Here is a 24,068-nt window from a genome sequence, read left to right as displayed (position 1 = left end):
CACAGCACCAGGGACCGGGTTCAATTCCCGGCTCGGATCACTGTCCGTGCAGGGTCTGCACGTTCTCCCCGTGTCTGCGTGGGTTTCCTCCGGGTGCTCCGGTTTCCTCCCACAGTCTGAAAGACGTGCTGGTTAGGTGCATTGACCCGAACAGGTGCCAGAGTGTGGCAACTTGGGGGATTTCACAGTAACTTCATTGCAATGTTAATGTAAGCCTTATTTGTGGCTAATAAATAAACTTTAACTTTACTTTTAAAAATTCATTCTTGGGATGTGGACGTCATAAACCAAAACAGCACTATATTTCCAAGCCAGGATGGTGAGTGGCTTGGAGAAGTGTACATTGAAAAGTCTCAGGCTGGTGGTGTTCCCATGTGCCTGCTGCCCTTGTCCTTCGAGATAGTACTGGTTGTGGATTTGGAAGGTGCTGCCTAAGGAACCATGGTGAGTTCCTGAAGTGCATCTTGTAGATGGTACACACCGCAGCCACAGTGCATCAGGTAGAGGGAGTGAATGTTTGTGGATGGGGTGCCAAACACGCAGGCTGCTTTGTCCTGATGTCAAGCTTCTTGTGTGTTGTTGGAGCTGCACTCGTCCAGGCAAGTGGACAGTATTCCATCACACTCCTGACTTGTGTCTTGTAGATTGTAGACAAGCTTTGGGGAGTCAGGAGGTGAGATACTCCCACAAGATTCCTTGCCTTTGACCTGCTCTTGTAGCCACAGAATGTATATGGCTAGTCCAGTTCCGTTTCTGGGGTAACCCCCCATTATGTGGATGGTGATAGTTAGCTGTAATGGAAAGGTAGCTTGGGAAAGGTGTAAAGTGGGCAACCCAACCAATATTCCCAGCGTTGAAAGCTAATCCAACTGTTTAATAACTCTTGATTGCTGTACAACAGGGAAGTAAGGAGCAGGAAAAATAAACAGGGCATCATATTTAGATCCTGAAGGAATAAGCAGGGAAAATTCAGAAGCGTGCTGCCTCTTGTTAGTATGAAAAAGACAGAAGTGGTGATTGAAGGAGATGTTGTAGGATCTATGTATCTTTAGATAATCAGATTCAATCAATAATCAGGCAGCCTTGTTTACGGGCTAATTATACAGATAAAAGCTAAGCAGCCGACCATGATATTGTTCACAAAATACTAAGGTGTAATTATAACATTGCTCATGCTATAGCATGTTTGTGGGTCATGTAAGGGTCAGGTCAGGCCAGTGGGACATCGAGTACTCAGCTCGGCAATTGTAGAAAGGGAAGTGAGATTAGATTTTGATTTGGTTTGATTTATTATTGTCACATGTATTAACATACGGTGAAAAGTATTGTTGCTTGCACACTATACAGACAAAGCATACTGTTCATAGAGAAGGAAAGGAGAGAGTGCAGAATGTAGTGTTACAGTCATAGCTAGGGAGTAGAGAAAGATCAACTTAATGCAAGGCAAGTCCATTCCAAAGTCTGACAGCAGCAGGGAAGAAGCTGTTCTTGAGAAGGTCGGTACGTGACCTCAGACTTTTGTATCTTTCTCCCGACGGAATAAGGTGGAAGAGAGAATGTCTGGGGTGCGGGGGGTCCTTAATTATGCCGGCTGCTTTGCCGAGGCAGCGGGAAGTGTAGACAGAGTCAATGGATAGGAGGCTGGTTTGCGTGATGGATTGGGCTGCATTCACGACCTTTTGTAGTTCCTTGAGGTCTTGGGTAGAGCAGGAGCCGTACCAAGCTGTGATACAACCAGAGTCAGACAGCTGAGCTAGAGCTTTCTCATCTGGATTGTATGTCAGTCAAAGGTCAAGCTGCTTCCCTTTGAGGTTCTGATTCTTTCATATAAATATATAACTGTGAGGCAAACTGATGAAAATTAGTCAAGTGTCACACAATTTCACTGTGATAAGATGTATCTCTGTCAATGTATGGCACAAGAGGGAGTAAATGTTGCGAAATATGGTTCTTCTTCAAACAGTGGCGTTAATACAAGTTACAAAAGAGTAAATGTGCAGAAAAAGTTTATTTTATTTATTAATCACAAGGAAGGCTTACATTAACACTGCAATGAAGTTACTGTGAAATCCCCCTAGTCGCCACACTCTGGCGCCTGTTTGGGTCAATGTACCTAACCAGCACGTCTTTCAGAATGTGGGAGGAAACTGGAGCAACCCTGAGGAAACCCACGCAGACACGGGGAGAACGTGCGTGCACACTCCACACAGACAGTGACCCAAACCGGGAATCGAACCCGGGTCCCTGGCGCTGTGAGGCAGCAGTGCTAACCACTGTGCCACCGTGCGCCCCAAAAGACATGAGCTTTAGACTGCCTGCAAAAAAGGGGAAAATCAGTGTGGGCTTACACATTGGCTCAGGCCATGACTACAAACAATACTAACACCACTTGGACCAATCATGCTGTCCAGAGTCAACTATACCCTAATAACCGTTTTGAAGGTGGTCGAAAGGCAGTGGCGGCGGCTCTGGAGGCGGTGGGTGGAGCTGGGGGCGGGTTCGAGTCCCAGTCCCCGCCGGTCCGCAGGAGGGAAAGAAAACTATTAAATAAATAAAATAAAAGGCACCAGATGTCATGCGCAGAGATTTAATAGAGAGACACAGTGGAGGAAGAAGAAAGTGAGGGACAATGGTGTGGGCGTGGGGGATACAGAGGATGGGAGGGTGAGTGGGGAGATAAACCTGGAAACTAAGGCCCTTCGTGTCTGCTCTGTCATTCATTATGGGCGGCACAGTAGCACAGTGGTTAGCACTGCTGCTTCACAGCTCCAGGGTCCCGGGTTTGATTCCCGGCTCGGGTCACTGTCTGTGTGGAGTTTGCACATTCTCCTCGTGTCTGCGTGGGTTTCCTCTGGGTGCTCCGGTTTCCTCCCACAGTCCAAAGATGTGCGGGTTAGGTTGATTGGCCAGGTTTAAAAAAATTGCCCCTTAGAGTCCTGGGATGCGTAGGTTAGAGGGATTAGCGGGTAAAATATGTGGGGGTAGGGCCTGGGTGGGATTGTGGTCGGTGCAGACTCGATGGGCCGAATGGCCTCCTTCTGCACTGTAGGGTTTCTATGATTCATTCTTCTATGAATCTATTGACAGCTGCCAGCTGCAAACGGTGTTCTGAGTGATCAGTGAACCGCATTTAGCAGTGAGTTCTGATCTTACTGTGTTGACACAATGTCACAGGGGGTTGAGGACGATCACTTTACACCAACACTTATCACCTGGTGGTGAAATCTTGTTTTATTCCACATTCAGTTTCATGCCATCCTTCTGTTCTCATTCGTTTCCTGTACACAAAGTTCTCTCTTTAATTTCCCCATAACAATGTTTCACTTTAGGATATTGGTATGTAGATAGGCTGGAAAATTGGGCGGGGATCCTGGATTCAGGATTCAATCCTGGACCGGGGAGCGGCGCGGGCTTGGAGGGCCGAAGGGCCTGTTCCTGTGCTGTATTGTTCTTTGTTCTTTGTTCTTTGTTCTTTATCGTCATATATTCTTTCGGTTTTTTTTCCTGACTGGCGTTGCTATTTTCAGTTTTATGTCATCTGCTTCAGGCCCCGGCCTCCCGCATCCTGCACCCACTCCCAGCCTCCCGCATCCTGCACCCACTCCCAGCCTCCCGCATCCTGCACCCACTCCCAGCCTCCCGCATCCTGCACCCACTCCCAGCCTCCCGCATCCTGCACCCACTCCCGGCCTCCCGCACCCTGCACCCACTCCCGGCCTCCTGCACCCTGCACCCACTCCCGGCCTCCCGCACCCTGCACCCACTCCCAGCCTCCCGCATCCTGCACCCACTCCCAGCCTCCCGCACCCTGCACCCACTCCCGGCCTCCCGCACCCTGCACCCACTCCCGGCCTCCCGCACCCTGCACCCACTCCCGGCCTCCTGCACCCTGCACCCACTCCCGGCCTCCCGCACCCTGCACCCACTCCCGGCCTCCCGCACCCACTCCCGGCCTCCCGCACCCTGCACCCACTCCCGGCCTCCCGCACCCTGCACCCACTCCCGGCCTCCCGCACCCTGCACCCACTCCCGGCCTCCCGCACCCTGCACCCACTCCCGGCCTCCCGCACCCTGCACCCACTCCCGGCCACGCACACCCTGCACCCCGGCCTCCCGCACCCTGCACTCTCTCCCGGCCTCCCGCACGCTGCACCCACTCCCGGCCACGCACACCCTGCACCCCGGCCTCCCGCACCCTGCACTCTGGGCCCCGGCCTCCCCCACCCTGCACTCTGGGCCCCGGCCTCCCCCACCCTGCACTCTGGGCCCCGGCCTCCCCCACCCTGCACTCTGGGCCCCGGCCTCCCACACCCTGCACTCTGGGCCCCGGCCTCCCGCACCCTGCACCCCAGCCTCCCGCACCCTGCACTCTGGGCCCCGGCCTCCTGCACTCTGGGCCCCGGCCTCCCGCACCCTGCATCCTGGCCTCGGCCTCCGGCACCCTGCACCCTGGGCCCCGGCCTCCCACACCCTGCACCCTGGCCTCGGCCTCCGGCACCCTGCACCCTGGGCCCTGGCCTCCCGCACCCTGCACCCCGGCCTCCTGCACCCGGCCTCCCGCACCCTGCACCCTGGCCTCGGCCTCCGGCACCCTGCACCCTGGCCTCCTGCACCCGGCCTCCCGCACCCTGCACCCCGGCCTCCTGCACCCGGCCTCCCGCACCCTGCACCCTGGCCTCAGCCTCCCGCACCCGGTATCCCACACCCTGCACTCTTGGCCCCGGCCTCCCGCACCTTGTATCCTGGGCCCCGGCCTCCCACACCCTGCACTCTGGACCCCGGTCTCCTGCATCCTGCACCCTGGGCCCTGGCTCCTGCACCCTGCACTCTGGGCCCTGGCTCCTGCACCCTGCACTCTGGACCCCGGTCTCCTGCACCCTGGCTCCTGCACCCTGCACTCTGGGCCCCGACCTCTCGCACCCTGCCCTCTGGTCCCCGGCCTGCCGTACCCAAAACCTACCATCACCCCTTAAATACATCACAGCCACTTTTAGCAATGTGGGAATACAGATGACTCCAAATGCCCATCAAAACATGGTAGACTGTTCAGAGACAATACCATCTTGATTAGCAAGGAGTGATTGTCTTTATCAAAGATCCGGGGCGGGATCCTCCAGCCACACTTGCCTCAAAACCGAAGAATCCCACCCAAGATCAACGGACCTTGGCATGGTCCCCCCCGCCCGCTACAATTCCCGTGACGGGCAGGACGGGGGAATTCCGGCCCAGCTGGTATCTCGTTCCTACTCAGACTCTGCCCCCCCATGCCTTTTGGATGGCTATTTTTGCGAGATCTGTGTGCATTTACACCGTACAGGTCTTCATGCTGTTAAACCCAAGCTGGAGTCTCTCACAACTGGCTACAGCCTCAATGCATCCTCTCCTAAATCTCCAACCTGAAATGCTGTCTGCAGAAAGTAGGCATGACTTCCCAAAAGTTGCAAATGGAAAGTATTGATTCTCACCATCTTGTCACCATTGTGAACTTCTTGGGAAGAAACAGTAAGAGTCAGTAAGAAGCTGAACTATTACACAGGCTGTTCCTTTATTCTCCTGCGTGACACACCAGCAGAGGTAATGTGAGGAAAGCCTCAAGTGGACAAAATGCACATTGCAATTTTCAATACATGACATGCCCCATCATAGCCAACACATGATGCGGGTAGCCACCTCCTCTGTCAGGCTCAGTAGATGCTGACTTCCTTGTCCCCTGCTGCCTCTGCTCCCTTGCCTTGCAAGGCTTGTGTAGCACTGCGTTTGGGCGAATAGCTGGAGGTATGAGGTGGCCGTGAGATGTGGATGTGAGGCTGGCCGCAGTGAAAGGTATGCAAAGGTAAGGTGGAGTGTCTGGAGGTTAGGTGCAAGTCCAGAGTATCACTGGGTGAGTGATGGAGTGAGTTGAGCAGTGCTAAAGATGGTTGGTAAAATATTTCACATGAATGTATTCACTGACCCTGACCACGCATCTTTTTTAAAAATTCATTTGTGGGACATGAACATTGCTGGCTGGCCAGCATTTATTGGCTATCCATAGTTGCCCGAGGGCAGTTGAGAGTCAACCACATTGCTGTGGCTCTGGAGTCACATGTAGGTCAGACTAAATAAGGCCCACAGATTTCCTTCCCTAAAGGACATTAGTGAACCAAATGGGGTTTTCCAACAATTGACAATGGTTTCATAGTCATCAGTAGATTCTTAATTTCAGATTTTTTTATTGAATTCAAATTCCACTGTTAGCCGTGGCGGGATTCGAACCTGGGTCTCCTGAACATTAGCTGAGTTTCCTGGATTAATAGTCTAGTGATAATACCATTTGGCCATCGCCATCCTGCCACTCTTCCGATAGTACTGCCACATCCTGGGTCCAGACTCCAGGAATTGACCTTTCACCTGCACCCGTTCTATATAGCTTCTCAAAATCCCATGGGATCATGAGATTTTTCCTCATGTCCACCTGTAACCAGGAATGCCTCGAAGGCTGTATCCCTCAGTTTGGATCCCTGTGTGTTTCCTGGTGTTCAGCTTGTAAGAATTTCCATTACAGGAATTTCTTTTCAAACTCCTTTTCAAAAGGTAGCCTGCCTTCTCTGAGAAGTGGAGCTACAGTGTCAGTGCCTCCTGCTGTGTATAGAACTTGTCAGCAGCATTTCAGATGAAGAAAGCAGGGCAAGCGGGCAGCAAATTGTGCCACAATCATTCGGGTGAGACAGAAAAATGAATTTCATGTCCCATCCTTCTCCATTTGCCCATACCACTGTGCCCAAAACAAATTTGGGACACTGGGACAAAAAATAATTTCATACGTTTGGCAGATATAGGAGCAGAATTAGGCCATTCGGCCCATCGAGTCTGCTCCGCCATTCGATCATGGCTGATATGCTCCTCATCCCCACTTTCCTGCCTTCGCCCCGTAATCCATCAACCCATTACCAATTAAAAATCTGTCGAGCTCCTCCTTAAATTTACTCACTGTCCCAGCCGCACTTTGGAGTGGCGAATTCCACAGATTCACAATTTTGTATCAGAAGGCTTTTTTGAACATTGTGCAAGTGTTCTAAAAGCTTTCTTAACTGGGCCTGGGAAAATAATGTTGAGTTCTTTATGCCTGCGCCAGCTCTTTGTTTCGAGGAGATGGGTCAGATTGGCTGGGGGCACTGCCACTGAGAGGCCAGGCTACACAGTCGCCTTGGGTAACCTCTCTCCACCATTCTTCCTGTTTCCCGGCCTGTGAGCCCAGCTGGACTCATTCACAGGCAATAGGCTCAATGCAAGCATTTGCTGACATGAGACTTTCCTTCACAAATTCCACTGCTGCCATTTAGAACATAGAGCAGTACAGCACAGAACAGGCCCTTCGGCCCACGATGTTGTGCCGAGCTTTATCTGAAACCAAGATCAAGCTATCCCACTCCCTATCATCCTGGTGTGCTCCATGTGCCTATCCAATAACCGCTTAAATGTTCCTAAAGTGTCTGACTCCACTATCACTGCAGGCAGTCCATTCCACACCCCAACCACTCTCTGCGTAAAGAACCTACCTCTGATATCCTTCCTATATCTCCCACCATGAACCCTATAGTTATGCCCCCTTGTAATAGCTCCATCCACCCGAGGAAATAGTCTTTGAAGATGATTCTGCTCCCTCCCTGCCGAACATCAATCTGCTCTATTGAAGAGTACAGGAACATCACACTGATGACTAATGTGACATCTTCCTACTCTCCCAATCTGCTGTGCTTTCCCTTCTCACTTTTTTTCACCGTATCTCAATACATGTGACAATGATAAATCAAATCAAGTCACATTCTCGTCTGGCACTTTGTTCTTGCTCTCCTTTTCCTGCAGTGGCAGGGAGCTCGGAGTGCAGACTGATGAGTTAAAATTGGATCTTTTGCGAATTGAGATCACGGGCTGAATCTTTCGACATCAACAGCGGCAAATGTTGAGACTGCCGCCACTGCTCTGGTTCAGGCCCATCAGAAGTCCTGGGCTGTGCGCACGCACAGTAACTGCCCAGGAAGTTAAGATTCCCAATGGGCAGATTTGTGCTGCCCAGAACTCTGTAAGAATATCTCCAACATTAATCTCAGAGGTGGGGATGTATGATACTTACCCCAGTATTGTCCCGTGATCTAATTTCTGTTGTAACTCAGTGATTAGCAGTGTAACCAGACACCACCCCCCACCATGCCCGGCCTACACAAGCCTCGAGCCTCACCCCCAATCCAATTACCACACCCCCTCTCACACACGCACCCACCCACCTCACCCAGTCTAGCACTCATCCATCCCCACCCACAGCCTCACCGGGATACCCCCCACCCAAAAAATGACTCACCGAGGCACTCCTCACACACCCTCACTCCCTCACCCAGGACCCCTCACCCTGGGCCCTACCCACTCACACCCACACCCAGGGTCCCCCACTCACATCCACACCCAGGGACCCCCACTCACACCCTCACCCTGGGCCCCTCACCCAGGGACCCCCACTCACACCCACACCCAAGGCCTTTCATCCGGAGTCCCCCACTCACACCGACTCTCAGGGCCCCACCCACTCACACCCTCAACCACCTCCCGCCCACTCAGACCTGCAGCCAGGACCTCCACCCACCCACACGCACACCCAGAGTTCCACCCACTCACTCACACCCTCACCCAAACCCCACCCACTCTCACTCGCAAGGCCTCCTCCATTCACACACCAACTCCATTGAAACCCTCAGGACCTTTAAAGGCCTATTTAAACAAAGAAGCCAGTGTTACAAAAAGAGGGTGTGGCCTCTCTGCTGCCCCTCTTTGCCACTGCTCTCTGTGGGTAGCTGAGTTGAGGGTTTGTTGCTGCAGCTGGGACAGGAAGACCTGCGGCGAGGGCCGGCTCACAATTAACTTTGCCGTTTGCAGCAACCTCCTCAGCATAGGCACTGACTGGCAAATCTGGGCCATACTTCCTTATCTTTAATGAGGATGAAAATTTTAAAATTAAGATGCTGTTTTTCTTGGTGTTGCTGCATGCGAACAGGGAAGTGCTATTATCCGATTGCACTGCAGCAGTTTGGCTCGAGATGCAGCAAGTTCTGATAATGGGGCAATTCTGCACCTCTTCTGCACCTAATCACAACCCACAGTCTTTTCTGTGTCCACTGCACAGGGCCACTTCCAATGTCATGCAGAGTGAACCCGCCGTTAGCGTCATTCACTATTTATCTACAGTAAGATAATGGTTCCTCTCTTCAATGTCACTTCCACTCAAGATGTGGAGATGCTGGCGTTGGACTCGGGTAAACACAGTAAGAAGTCTCACAACACCAGGTTAAAGTCCAACAGGTTTAGTTGGTAGCAAAAGCCACTAGCTTTCGGAGCGCTGCCCCTTCGTCAGGTAAGTGGGAGTTCTGTTCACAAACAGGGCATATAAAGACACAAACTCAATTTACAAAATAACGGTTGGAATACGAGTCTTTACAGGTAATCAAGTCGTAAAGGTACAATGTGAGTGGAGAGAGGGTTAAGCACAGGTTAAAGAGAAGTGTATTGTCTCCAGCCAGGACAGTCAGTGAGATTTTGCAAGCCCAGGCAAGTCGTGGGGGCTACAGATAGTGTGACATGAACCCAAGATCCCGATTGCAGTCGTCCTCATGTGTGCGGAACTTGGCTATCAGTCTCTGCTCAGTGACTCTGCGTTGTCGTGTGTCGTGAAGGCCGCCTTGGAGAACGCTTACCCGAAATCAGAGGCCGAATGCCCGTGACCGCTGAAGTGTTCCCCAATAGGAAGAGAACACTTGTAAGGGAAATTGTATTAGATATTGTATGAGCTAGGTATGAACTTCAGATTCACAGGTTTTAGTAAAATGATATAGCAGATTTAGGTGAGTAGTGAGATGGGTATATAACCTAAAGTAACTTCGTGTGACCTAATATAATCAAGTGTAGTCGATATGATCAAAGTGGAGGAACTAGAGAAGTAATATAGCAATCACTAATTAAGGAAAGCAGACAATAGTCACTTAAGAAAACAAGGAAGACTGCTCGGTGGTTCAACTTAATAGTGGACCATAAATCAGCAGAGAGAATGTCTTTTCTTCTAAACACATTAGTGGACCATAAATTAGCAGAGAGAATGTCTTTTCTTCTAAACGCATTCGGCCTTAGCCTGCAAAACCACGATTATTACACAAACAGAAAAGTTCAGATAAGAGCAAGAGTTATAACCACCATGGTTTAAGAGACAACGAGAGATAACAGGGAACGACCAATTGCAAAGAAAACAGATAAAGGGTCAACTAAAACTAATGGTGGCCAAAGAAAGGTCGGGCTGTAGGGTAAGATAACAACCAAGGACAGGCTGTAAAAGGGAGAGGAGGATCTTGAGATATGAGGCTGAAATGTACATAAAAGAGTGTAAGCCCAAGGGCTCTTTGGAGTGTTCCGGACGTTCCCGACTTTATCTCTTGTGCTGAGAAATAAAGTCTATTGCTTGGAAGATCGCTGCTCAGACTCTCTGTTTTAATTGATGTGAATAAATTGTCGTCCTGGGGAACCACGACACACTCTTGCCTGGTGATTGTCAAGCGGTGTTCATTCATCCATTGTTGTAGCGTCTGCATGGTCTCCCCAATGTACCATGCCTCGGGACATCCTTTCTTGCAGCGTATCAGGTAGACAACATTGGCCGAGTTGCAAGAGTATGTACCGTGTACCTGGTGGATGGTGTTCTCACGTGAGATGATGGCATCCATGTCGATGATCCGGCACGTCTTGCAGAGGTTGCTGTGGCAGGGTTGTGTGGTGTCGTGGTCACTGTTCTCCTGAAGGCTGGGTAGTTTGCTGCGGACAATGGTCTGTTTGAGGTTGTGCGGTTGTTTGAAGGCAAGAAATGGGGGTGTGGGGATGGCCTGGGCGAGATGTTCGTCTTCATCAATGAATGTTGAAGGCTCCGGAGAAGATGTCGTAGCTTCTCCCCGGGGAAGTACTGGACGACGAAGGGTACTCTGCCCGCCGTGTCCCGTGTTTGTCTTCTGAGGAGGTCGGTGCGGTTTTTCGCTGTGGTGCGTCGGAACTGTCGATCGATGAGTCGAGCGCCATATCCTGTTCTTATGAGGGATGCCCTCCGAGACAATGCTGCCTCCGAGACAATGTGACTGTAAATGAAATAGGCTCATCTCTTCTTGAGAAACTGAGATTCTTCAAGCTAGAAGTTGTTTTTGTGGCTCTTCTTTGAACCTTTCAGACCACTGTATCACCCACCATGTAAGGGCCCAAAGCTGAGCACAGTACTTCAGATGCAGTCTCATCAGGAACCAGTATAACAAGAGATTCTTTGATTTGTGCTGAATAGTTCTAGTAATTTAGTCCAATACTGTTAGCTTAATCGACATGGCTTCTGGGCGTAATAAAACTTGTAATAAAACACTCCTTTAGTGTTATTTCCTGTAATTGATGGTGTATGCCATGCAGATCCTATTGACATGCAGTACATTAGAAATCGTAGAAACCCCACAGTGCAGAAGGAGCCATTTGGCCCATTGATTCTGCATCGACAACAATCCCATCCAGGCCCTATCCCCGTAATCCCACATGTTTACCCCACTAATCCCTCTCACCTATGCATCCCACGGCACTAAGGGGCAATTTAGCATGGCCAATGCGCCTAACCCGCACATCTTTGGACTGTGGAAGGAAACCAGAGCACATGAAGGAAACCCACACAGACACAGGGAGGACATGCAGACTCTGCACCGACAGTGACCCAAGCCGGAAATTGAACCCAGGTACCTGGAGCTGTGAGGCAGCAATGATAACCACAGTGCCACCGTGCCGCCCCTGTGCGTTATTTACCATTTTGGTGTTTAGTATGTGGCAGGCTCCATGTAGCTTCACTCGACTGATAGATCATTCAAAGATACACATACCTGCCTCCCCCAAGGCGTCCTTCCATACAGTGGCATGGAGCCTATTCTGGGTCAAAATGTGGGAAGCTTCTCCACATGGAAGCCTCCCCTTTGCTTTCAAATTCTCATCTTCATATTGAAAACTTTCTGTGGCCTCAAAGCTACCAACAAAACATTGTCAGTCTCGGAACTCAGCTGTGCTGCAAAGAAACAGGAGCTGGTCATTAGGGCTCCTCGAGTCCGCTCTGCCATTTAATATGATGGAGGATCTTCAACCTCAACTCCACTTTTCGACTGGAGCCCATACCTCTCGACTTCCTTAAAGTCCAAAAATATATCAACCTCAGCTTTGAAGATACTCAGTACCAGCAGCTCTCTGGGGTAGAGAATTCCAAATATTCACAACGCTCTTCTCACCTCAGTCATAAACAGCTGGCACCTTATCTTGAGTTTATTCCCTCTACCTATGCATTCTCCAGCCAGGGGAATCAGCCTCTCGGCATCAGCCCCACCAAGATGTCTTAAAACCTTATGGGGGCGATCTTATGAAAAAAATTCTAAATCCAGGACAAGCGTGAAAAAGAGAGAGTTTCTGATCCATTTTTGGGTGAGTCGAAATCCGTAATCTTATGCACTTGAATGTGAAAAAAAACAGCAAAGAAGATTCTCGCCCGTAGGGGGAGGGGTGGGGCTTAAATCGCTCGAACTCTGCCTCTTTCAGCCAGCCTCCATGGCCTCAAGCAGCCATCTTCCCCAGCCACTGCAGGGGCCCGGAAATGGGTGTGAGGCTGACCTCGCCAGATCTGGTGCCAGTAAGATCATGAGAGGCGAGGAATCGGGCACAAACCTGATTTCTCAGCTCTCGTATGATCTTACTGGCTCATCCCAGCCATCAGTCGGCGGGGCACGATGGTATGATCACTCCCTATATGTTTCCACTCCAGAGAGTATAGGTCCTCTGCGCACATTATCTCCTCATAAACAGCCCTCTCATTCAAGAATCCATCTAATTAATCTTTATTGCACTCCCTTTATGTCCTTTAGCTTCCAAGGCCAAAGTTTTACACAGTACTCTCGGTCTCATTAAAGCCTGATACAACTGCAGCAAGACTTTATTGCCCCAGTGCTCTAATATCCTTACACTAAAGGTCAATGTGTTCACTGGTCACTGCGACATCCCCAGCCTGAAAATGACCCATTTATTCCTACTCTCCAATTTCTGGCATTTGACCAGCGCCACGTGACAAAGTGGTTAGCTCTGCTCCCTCACAGATCCAGGGATTTGGGTTCAATTCCAGCCTCGGGTCACTGACTGTGTGGAGTCTGCATGTTCTCCCCGTGTCTGCGTGGGTTTCCTCCGGGTGCTCCGGTTTCCTCCCACAGACCAAAAATGTGCGTGTTAGGTTGATTGGCCATGTTAAATTGCCCCTCTAGTGTCAGGGGGATTATCAGGGTAAATAGGTGAGATAGGGCCTGGGTGGGATTGTTGTCGGTGCAGGCTTGATGGGCCAAATGGCCTCTTTCTGCACTGGAGGGATTTTGTGATTCTAACCAGGTTAATACATAATGCCCAACCCTATGAGTTCTTATTCTGCACAACAACCTTTCATGGGACATTTTATTGAATGCCTTTTACAAATTCAAAAAGACTACATCAAATGGGTCTACCCAGCGAGTTACATCTTCAAAAAACTAACAGATTTGTCAAACATTGTTTTCATTTCATAAATCCATGTTGATTTTGCCTGTTCACATTATGATTTTCTAAGTGCCCTGATAATGGATTCCAGCCCTTACCAATGATTGATGCCCAGCTAACTGGCTTGCAGTTCCCTGTTTCACTCTCCTTCCTCTCTTGAATAACGGTGCGAGATTTGCTACTTTTCAACTCACTGACTGTTCCAGAATCTAGGAAATTAGTGAATTTGGCCAAAAACCTTGGCCAAAGATGTGGTTTTTAAGAAGGATCTTAAATGTTGGACGGCATGGTGGTTAGAACTGGCGCCTCAGCTCCAGGGACCGGGGTTCAATTCCGGCCTCGGGTGACTTGAGTTTGTACTTTCTCCCCATGTCTGCGTGGGTTTCCTCCCACAGTCCGAAAGATGTGCAAGTTAAGTGGATTGACTTTGGTTAATTGCCTCTTAGTGTCCCCAGATGTATAGGTTAAGGGATTAGCCATGGAAAATGTGGCAGGTTATGGGGATAGGGCAAGGGGGGGGTTGGGCCGTGGAAGATACTCAGTCTGTAATTAGTGCAGGCCCGATGGGCCAAATGGCCACTTCTGCATTGTAAGGATTCTATGATAAAGGAGGAAAAAGAAGCGCAAACTTTAGGATAGTAATTCCAGGGCTTAGGATCTAGCTAGCTGAAAAGCAGAGCCAACATTTGGTGGAGGAATTAAAACCAGGAAAGCTGAAGAGGCCAGAATTAGAGGCGCACAGATATCTGACAGAGGTTATGGGGCTGGAGGAAATTACTGAAAGAGAGAGGGGCAAAGGGAATGGAGAGATTTGAAAGCAAGGATGAGAATTTGAAAACAGAGGCATTGCTTACCCAGGAACCAATATAGGTCAGTGAGCACAGGGCTGAAAGATCAATGGGACCAGGGAGGAGTAAGGGGACAGAGGAGCTTTGGATGATTCAAGTTTAGAACGTTGGAATCTAGTCTGGAGTGTGATTGAACAGTCAATCCTCGATTCATTAAAAGCATGATTAAGATAAGTAACTGGTCTCCTTTCTCCCACGTGGCTTGACGTTATGTTTTGTATGAGAATACTTTTCTGACGCACTTGGGATTTTTTTTACATTAAAGGCATTAGTCTAAGTTGTTGCTGCAGTGAAACCCCCAATAAACAAACCCACAGAACTAGCATCTTGTATTTACATAACCAAAACTGGGCCCATTACTGCAGAAACAGAATAGATGCTGCAGGTATGAGTGAATCTGCAATGGCAGGGCACTCCAGAGTCTGCGATTGTGTGGCACTATATTGCAACTAACAGCAATCTTCTAATGTCTGAGCACCTGAAGAGAATAAAATAATTGTTTTATTACTTTCAGAAATGTTGCTGTGCAATTGGGCATTTTTAATTGTTCAACTGCTTATCTTCCGATGTGGTTGAAAATACAACTGAAAGTCATCTGTTTCCTGACTCCACACATCAAAGAAAAAAAAAATCCCTCAAAATAGACAGAACAGCCCGCCTAGAGTCTAAGGTCAGAATTCTACAATGTGTTCATCGATTTAATACCGAGCACCTCACCGACTCTCACCAAACCCCCACTACCCTCACCAACCCTCCATACCTTCACCGACACCCCTACCCTCACCAACCTAACACCATAACCCTCACCAACCACCCTACCCCTCACTGACCACCCCAACCCTCCCCAACTGATCCACCACCCTAACTCCTCATCAATCCATCACCCTAACCACACCCTGCCCCACCCCACCCCGCCCCACCCCCACCCACCTGCCTCCATCACCCACTAATCATACACACTTACCATTTCTCTGTAGCTTCTCAAAGTGGCTTTGGGACCTTTAAACATATTGGGATACAGCAGCTAGTGCTGTAAAGAGGGGTTGGAGCTTGGCTGCTCTGACAATCCTGCAGTATGGAGAAGGATTCCCCAGACAGGCACACTCCGCGTTACTGATGAAATCTGGGTGAGGAATGCAGGATTTCCAGAGCAGCCAAGCTCCATCCCCTCTTTACACATTAGCTGCTGTATCCTGATATATTTAAAGGCCCCAAAGCCACTTTGAGAAGCTACAGAGAAATGGTAAGTGTGTATGATAAGTAGGTGATGGAGGCAAGTGGAGCCACCCTACCTCCTCACCTACCCGTCACCCTAACCCCTCACCAACTTACCTGTCACCCTTCCCCCTTCCCCCACCCACGTCCTTCATAGTATCTATGCAAACCCATGACCCTCCCCCCACTCATCCCCATGGCCCTTTGTTGCCCTCATGCCAATTTAATGTCAATGCAGCCAACCCATGCCCCCCAAATCATCACTGCCCATACATCCTCTGAGCCAACTCATCCAGTATCCACCATAGGCTGACCTCAGGAGCCATACTGTGAGTAAGGAACATATTCTAACAATCTACTACAGAAATAACATTCTCATTCATAAAACACCATTCCCTTCAAGTACTTAGCCTCTGAGAGAAACAATTATTTGTTTTCATAGCCCCATATCAATGACAGCTAATCCCTTGATAATCACTTGGAGCTGTCAATCAAACTGTGATTTTATAGACACACCCTCCTGCCCCCAAAGCGATGACAGGTTGTGGAAGCGGTACATATACTATAAAGAAAGCCCGCAAGCTACTGTCAACAAATATCTATTGAAATTGCAAGCACCAATTTTTTCAACTGAGAAACAGCTTTTTAAAGAAATAAATAGAAAGCAGGGGATTTAAATGACATGAACAGCTCGAAGTTCCACACAAAGATGCAACTTTACACACATTCACATCTACTCAACACCTCCCAACGGGACGCCTGAACCTCTCCAAAAAACTTAGACTTTTTTACTTGATTTGTAAAACCTAAGAGCCATGTTTCAGAAACCCAGGTGATGAAAATCAATTCTGAGTGAAGATAGTTGCACTTTTAAATGTTCTACTGCCTCTCTGAACCGTGAATGAGTGAAGTACATCCCCCCACCCCACACCCAGTGAAAATGGTGGGGGCAGGACTTCCAAAGTTGGGGCTCTGGCACCATTCGGGCTGAGGTGCAGAGCACTTCTGTCTCTGTGCATCTACTGCGGGACCAGGCATGTCACCTAAGGGGAGCTCTGGAAATTCCATGGTGGTACTACTGGGGTGGAGAGGTGATGGTGTAGGTCTTCCCCCACTCCATTTACTCTTAGCTACACCGAATAACTGAGCTTTCTTAGATTCCGAGAGGAGACTATGGACTGGACTTTCAGGTTGCACTCGCCCCAGACCAGAAATTCCTGCCCAAGGTGAATGGATCTTTACATGATCCACCAAAATTTCAGTCTCGCCCGCTACAATTCCTGCGGTGGGCGGGATGGGAAAATTCCGCCCTATATCCTTAATGGAACAGTTCTGTAGAAGAGCAATATGGACTCAAAACGTAAACTCTGTTCTTCTCTCCACAGATGCTGCTGGGCCTGCTGAGTTTACCCAGCACTTTTTGTTTTTATTTCAGATACCAGAGATGAGGGGTGTTGATTATGAGGAGAGACTGAGCAGATTGGGTTTGTACTCGTTGGAATTTAGAAGGCTGAGGGGGGATCTTATAGAGACCTATAAGATAATGAAGGGGCTGGATAGGGTAGAGGTGGAGAGATTCTTTCCACTTAGAAAGGAAACTAGAACTAGAGGGCACAGCCTCAAAATAAAGGGGGGTCAGTTTAGGACAGAGTTGAGGAGGAACTTCTTCTCTCAGAGGGTGGTGAATCTCTGGAATTCTCTGCCCACTGAAGTGGTGGAAGCTACCTTGTTGAATATGTTTAAATCACGGATAGATGGATTCCTGATCGGTAAGGAAATTGGGGGTTATAGGGATCAGGCGGGTAAGTGGAACTGATCCACTTCAGATCAGCCATGATCCTATTGAATGGCGGGGCAGGCTCGAGGGGCTAGATGACCTACTCCTGCTCTTATTTCTTATGTTCTTATGTTCTTATTTCCAGCATCTGCAGTATTTTGCTTTCATTTGACTACATCCTTAAATTAACTTGGATGGGATCAAGAGCAAAAAGTTCAAAGGAACACTGTCGCTAACGTTATCCATAAAATAAAGATCTCCAAGAAAGGAGAAAGGTTGGAAACCAGTGATGCTCATCTCAATGCTCAATGAGTTCAAGCCTTCATTGGACTGTTATTGAGAGGAAGGAACCATTCTGACTGGCACTGTCAATCACGCTGAAGGCTGACAAAGGCTCACAATGCCAAAACCTTCATTCATCTTAAATTCTTGACATTTTGCAAGGGATTTTTCAATTGCCACTTGAAAAGTAATGGTAGGTACAGGAAATCAGAGATGGGGGAGGGGATTCTCAGCCATTCCTTAGACACCCAAGCTCTACTGAAACGGAATTATCACGTTTATATTTGTATTTAATGTTTATTTATATTTCATTTCATCTATTTATATTTCATCCCATTTATATTTCATCCCCCTTGGAATAAAGTCCCAGGTTCCATTACACTTGAGATTACTTGTTCATTATCTTTTAGTGATTGGTGCACATGGACAGTTCCGAGTTTCTCACCATTAAGAAAATATTCCAATGTCTTTAAGTTAAGTTTATGTATTAGTGTCACAAGTAGGCTAACATTAACACTGCAATGAAGTTACTGTAAAAATTCCTCAGTCGCCACATTCCAGCACCTGTTCGGGTACACTGAGGGAGAATTTAGCTTGGTCAATGCAGTTAGCCAGCACGTCTTTTGGACTGTGGAAGGAAACCGGAACACCCGGAGGAAACCCACGCAGAGATGGGAAGAACACGCAAACTCTGCACAGACAGTGACCCAAGCCGGGAATCAAACCCGGATCCCTGGTGCTATGAGGTAGCAGAGCAAACCACTGTGCCACCATGCCATCTTTGTTTGATTCAGAGCAGGTGACGCTGGTCCACATTTTGATGCTTATATTTCACAATGTTTTATTTCCACCCTGCTTAGCAGGATCTCATGGAATATACAACAGGGCCGTCAGCCAGGAAGGACCAATTGCAATATGTGAGAATGTGGTCCAGCATTCCCACAAAATCATTCCAGCGTGTGTTGCAAAGGGTGGCATGATTCTGTAGCTGACATAGATGTTGACACGGGAAGGGAGGAAGAGGAGAAGCACTTGATTGTCAATGGGGGGGGGGAAGCACAGAAACTACAAAGCAACTACACACAAACTACAAAGGCTATGTAGATATGATTATATGTCATGAGCCAATATTCTCTTTCCACCCACATATTTTGTCAGCCTCCCTTGCAGTAATAACCCTTTAAAAAGATCTGTAAATGACAATGTTTGCAGATAAGAAGTGCACTTCATTTGAATAAAAGATAACAGGCACGGCTCAATGTGAAGTAGGGCAGAATATTTTTTTAGCAGTGACCCCCATTAAACTACTCCAGTAAAACTATTTCGCACAAAATAAACAAATCATCGACTTTAACTTATTGCAATGTTAATACTTTCATTTTTCAGTCGGGCAAATAACAAAATATTATATTTCTTCGGAGCAATAATACTGGCTGGAGACCAAGCTGGAACAGCATGTGTGTGTGGATGGGTGGGAGCAGAATTAGATTGTCCATGGGTATTACTTAATGGGAGTAATGAATGTGATTATATTTTGGGCATTCTGCTGAGTAAACCATGCGCACACACTTCATGATTTTGATTGCATTTTATACTTGCTTCTACATTGGTTTGGTTTTCACCACCAACAGAATCTATTATGAGCAGAATGTATCTGTGGAAATTTAGCATTACCAAAGTTCGGTTCCATTATCATTGCACTTCATGTCTAAAGAATAGTAAACTCCCATGAAATTAATGTCATATTTGTCATAGATAAGGATGCGTTCATCCTGCAAAGCGCCGATACAGTCCCTCCCCCTGCCCCTCACCACACACACGTGCAAGTTACAAATTTTTGATATTTGCATAATTCTTTAAACGACACTTCTAGGTTTTTTTTCAGTTTTCCTTTTTGGAACCTTTTATATTTGCAACCTTATGTTACTGTAACTAACCTAAATTCAGCTCTTCACAAATCCCTTCAGGGTTTTGGCCAATTCGACACTTGTAAATAATTCCAGGATTCACTATTTCACCATCACGAGATGAATTTGCTTTCGGGGCACCAACAATAAACCTGAAGTGATTAAATGAAACAAATGAGGGAACCAGATCAAATCGGCGATACCTCGAACTTCTCTTTATAGTACACTCAGTGCACTGGCAAAATCACTGGTCTCCAAACTTTGGATAAATGGAACACATTCCTTGCCATTTAAGTCTAGGGTTTGTCAAAAAGTCACCAGGCGGATTTTGAAACATGACTTTTGCATTCTTTTAATTTTACCTGGAGCATTTTCAAAATCAATGCCATTGGCATTTTAAAATAAAGTTGATAACATTGCCTTTTGTTTACACTGGACCGCCAGTTGAAACCAAAACAGTTATATTAACTGCATCAAAACAAAAACTCACCACTTCTCGTCTTTATAGCTGTGTAATATCACCGAATAGCCAAACAAGGCTCCTTTGACAGGTCCTTTAACCAGGACAGGGTTTTCCAGATCTAGATTGTACAGATGTACCGTCCTGAATAGACAACACAGCACCAAGTTCGTCCAGATATCACACCAGTCAAAACCCTCTGCAAACTTTCTCAGTCCCATTTTCCTTTCAACTTCAGTTACACCATGAAACAAAAAAATGTGAGGGAAGTTCTGCTCCCCAACTTCTTATTCCGAGACCTGGCCACAGGCATGAGCGACTAAACCACACAGTAACACCCACATTAAAAAATAAACCCCTTCGCAAAATAAACACCGGCCCCTCGCAGCGACTGTCAACACTCCGCGGTTGGCGGCGCTGTTCACCTCCAGCCCAGAGTCGAGAGCAGGGCGACCTCACCAATATAGATCAGACCAGCATAGCTATACATACATCACTCTATTTCAAACATTAGGGCACATCTAGCTTCACATGAGGGCACTCGCAATTGTTAAAGTTACCCTTTAATCACTTTATAACAATTCTAATTGTAAATGTGCCCTGGGATTGTGGTATGTCATGATGTGGAGATGCCGGCGTTGGACTGGGGTAAACACAGTAAGAAGTTTAACAACACCAGGTTAAAGTCCAACAGGTTTATTTGGTAGCAAAAGCCACACAAGCTTTCGAGGCTCTGAGCCCCTTCTTCAGGTGAGTGGGAATTCTGTTCACAAACAGAACTTATAAGACACAGACTCAATTTACATGAATAATGGTTGGAATGCGAATACTTACAACTAATCCAGTCTTTAAGAAACAAAACAATGGGAGTGGAGAGAGCATCAAGACAGGCTAAAAAGATGTGTATTGTCTCCAGACAAGACAGCCAGTGAAACTCTGCAGGTCCACGCAACTGTGGGAGTTACAAATAGTGTGACATAAATTCTGATTCTAGGATCGCATGATAAAGACTCAGGAGGAAAAAAGCAGAAATATTTATGTGAAATAGTGTGACATAAACCCAATATCCCGGTTGAGGCCGTCCTTGTGTGTGCGGAACCTGGCTATCAGTTTCTGCTCCGCGACTCTGCGCTGTCGTGTGTCGCGAAGGCCGCCTTGGAGAACGCTTACCCGAATATCAGAGGCCGAATGCCCGTGACCGCTGAAGTGCTCCCCAACAGGAAGAGAACAGTCTTGCCTGGTGATTGGTACATTGGGGAAACTATGCAGACGCTGCGACAACGGATGAATGAACACCGCTCGACAATCACCAGGCAAGACTGTTCTCTTCCTGTTGGGGAGCACTTCAGCGGTCACGGGCATTCGGCCTCTGATATTCGGGTAAGCGTTCTCCAAGGCGGCCTTCGCGACACACGACAGCGCAGAGTCGCGGAGCAGAAACTGATAGCCAGGTTCCGCACACACAAGGACGGCCTCAACCGGGATATTGGGTTTATGTCACACTATTTCACATAAATATTTCTGCTTTTTTCCTCCTGAGTCTTTATCATGCGATCCTAGAATCAGAATTTATGTCACACTATTTGTAACTCCCACAGTTGCGTGGACCTGCAGAGTTTCACTGGCTGTCTTGTCTGGAGACAATACACATCTTTTTAGCCTGTCTTGATGCTCTCTCCACTCCCATTGTTTTGTTTCTTAAAGACTGGATTAGTTGTAAGTATTCGCATTCCAACCATTATTCATGTAAATTGAGTCTGTGTCTTATAAGTTCTGTTTGTGAACAGAATTCCCACTCACCTGAAGAAGGGGCTCAGGGCCTCGAAAGCTTGTGTGGCTTTTGCTACCAAATAAACCTGTTGGACTTTAACCTGGTGTTGTTAAACTTCTTATTGTGGTATGAACATGGGTGGTCCCAGAGGGGAAATTGGGGTGAGGAGAAGGAATCCACTAACAGGATTTGCAACATTGGTGGTTACCATCTGGCAGAAACGGGGGGAGCCCAACACCCTCTGTAATAAACCATGGTAGAAATAGCAGAGACTTTGGTCAAACTGTTTCAATTTCCATTTGAAACAGGACTACAGATTTGCTCAATGTTATTTCACTATCCAAACCAGGGGAGGGGATAAACTGGGGAAGTCGAGGCCTGTCACTCTAACAATGTTGATGGATGAGTTATTGGAATCCATTATCAGGGAAAATAAACTTTCATTTGGAAATGCTTGAGTTAATCAAGGAGAACTAGTGTGGATTTGTCAAAGGCAAATCGTGCCAGATTAACTTACTGGACAGAAGTTTACAAGATTTAAGTGTTCATCTAACGTGAAAACTGGAGAGTTGCTGATCTGTTTCTCGGGCGAGTTTTCACGCCCAATCTGGGCACTCAATCTTTGAAAATATGGACTAGACCATTTCTAGCCACGAGATGCAGTGGGCAGAGCCTAATTTACCAGACAAGCGGCAGCTCAGATTAGAGCCACAAACCGCGCATGCACAGAAAAAGCGGAAAAAACCAGCTCTGCTAACAGAACCCCCCCAGGCCAGATACAGCACCCTCCTCTCCTCCCCATGGACTTTGGAGACCCCCCACAACTTTACTGACTCACTTACCCCTCCCCCCCCCCCATTGGCAGCAACTTACATCATCTGCCATGGCATCTCCAGAACCCACAACAGATTCCCTCCCCTCACCTACCCCACACGCACCGGGGCCCTGCATGGGGGTTTAGTGCTCCCTCACCCACCACCATGGGCCAGGTGCCAGCGTGCATGCAGAGCTCAGACTAATTTGCACAGGGCATTATCATAATGGTGTTTAGCGGATCATCATCACCCTCCTGCCTGCCACAGAAACTCGCTGACACAGCGTACCCAGGCCCACCACTCTGGTGTTACAATGTTGCAGGAGATCATGGGACTCCAAGGTGGGGGGGGCGGGGGGCTAGTTAATGGAACCCACGTACAGCAATGCAGGCTCCTAGTTTCCACAGCGCATGGCGATCAGGGCCGCCCTCGCTGCCCTCGCATGCCTGATCTTTGCTGCCGCCAGCCCTCCAGCGCCTGGCGATGTCACTCATCATCATTCTCCTGCTCTTCCTCCTCCTCTTCCTCCTCCTCCTGCTGGGCAACCGCGTCCCCAGCGATGCCCGGCTGGGCAGCCTCCAAGTCCTCCTCCTCCAAAAAGGTCTCCTCACTGCTGCGCCAGGTTGTCGAGGGCACAATGTGGGACGATATCAGGGGGATATATTGGAGGGTCCCGCCAGAGTGCTCCAGGCATTAAAAGTGCTTTAAACTGTCATGCAGGCTGCCGGGGTGTCTGGCGCAGACGTTCATGATGTTCAACAGATGGTCACACACCAATTATACATTTATTGAATGGAAGCCCTTCCTGTTCATGAATCTTCCTGGATTCTTCACTGGGACCTTGAGGGTGACATGGGTGCAGTCTATACCCCCCTGCACATTTGACATCCCCGTGATGGCCGCGAATCCTGCAGACTGGGCTTCCTGCTGGGCCTGATCCAGGTCAAATTTAATATACTGGCCAGCCCGAGCATACAGGGCATCTGTGACCTCCTTGACACACTTGTGGATGGATGGTTGGGAAATGCCAAAAGGGTCTCCACTGGCGGTCTGGAAGGACCTGGTGGTGTAAAAGTTTAAGGCGGCCGTCACTTTCACAGCCACCGGGTATGGGTGCCCCCCGTGCCCCGAGGTGCCAGGCCCTGCAACAAATGGCACAGGTGTCGCACTGTTTCCTTTTGGAGCCGGAGTCGTTGTCCAACAGTTGCTCAAAGGACACTCACATACGGAACTGCCAGGGTCGCCGCTCCCTCTTTCTCCTGCTCCCCCCCTCCCACACCGCCCCCCCCCCCCCCCCCCCCCCGGGGGTGAATGGCGACCACGTCCTGCCTCCAGCGCCTGTCTCCTGCGAGTGGTAAGGCCTGGGCCTCCTCTGCCCGCATTTCATCCTCCTGCTCCTCCTC

The 24,068-nt window shown here is 48.5% G+C and overlaps 1 protein-coding gene across 3 annotated transcripts in view; it reads right to left on the bottom strand.

Moving 5' to 3' along the window:
• The window catches only part of itga4 (integrin alpha 4), a 162,476-nt gene extending 141,987 nt beyond the window's left edge, over positions 1-20,489 (bottom strand). For 2 of the 3 annotated variants that reach the window (XM_078228515.1, XM_078228516.1), the window contains exons 1-2: positions 20,110-20,399; positions 19,650-19,771 (exon numbers count right to left, since the gene is read on the bottom strand). In XM_078228515.1, the coding sequence (XP_078084641.1) occupies positions 19,650-19,771; positions 20,110-20,300 (313 nt within the window). In that variant the 5' untranslated portion in view covers positions 20,301-20,399. Of the gene's footprint in view, positions 1-19,649; positions 19,772-20,109 lie in introns of all 3 variants that reach the window. The other variant, XM_078228518.1, reaches the window with a different exon arrangement.
• Positions 20,490-24,068: the final 3,579 nt, after the last annotated feature.

This window comes from Mustelus asterias, chromosome 14 (assembly GCF_964213995.1).
Source record: "Mustelus asterias chromosome 14, sMusAst1.hap1.1, whole genome shotgun sequence".
Taxonomy (NCBI): Eukaryota; Metazoa; Chordata; class Chondrichthyes; order Carcharhiniformes; family Triakidae; genus Mustelus; species Mustelus asterias.
This window is presented reverse-complemented; position numbering and strand designations above follow the sequence as displayed.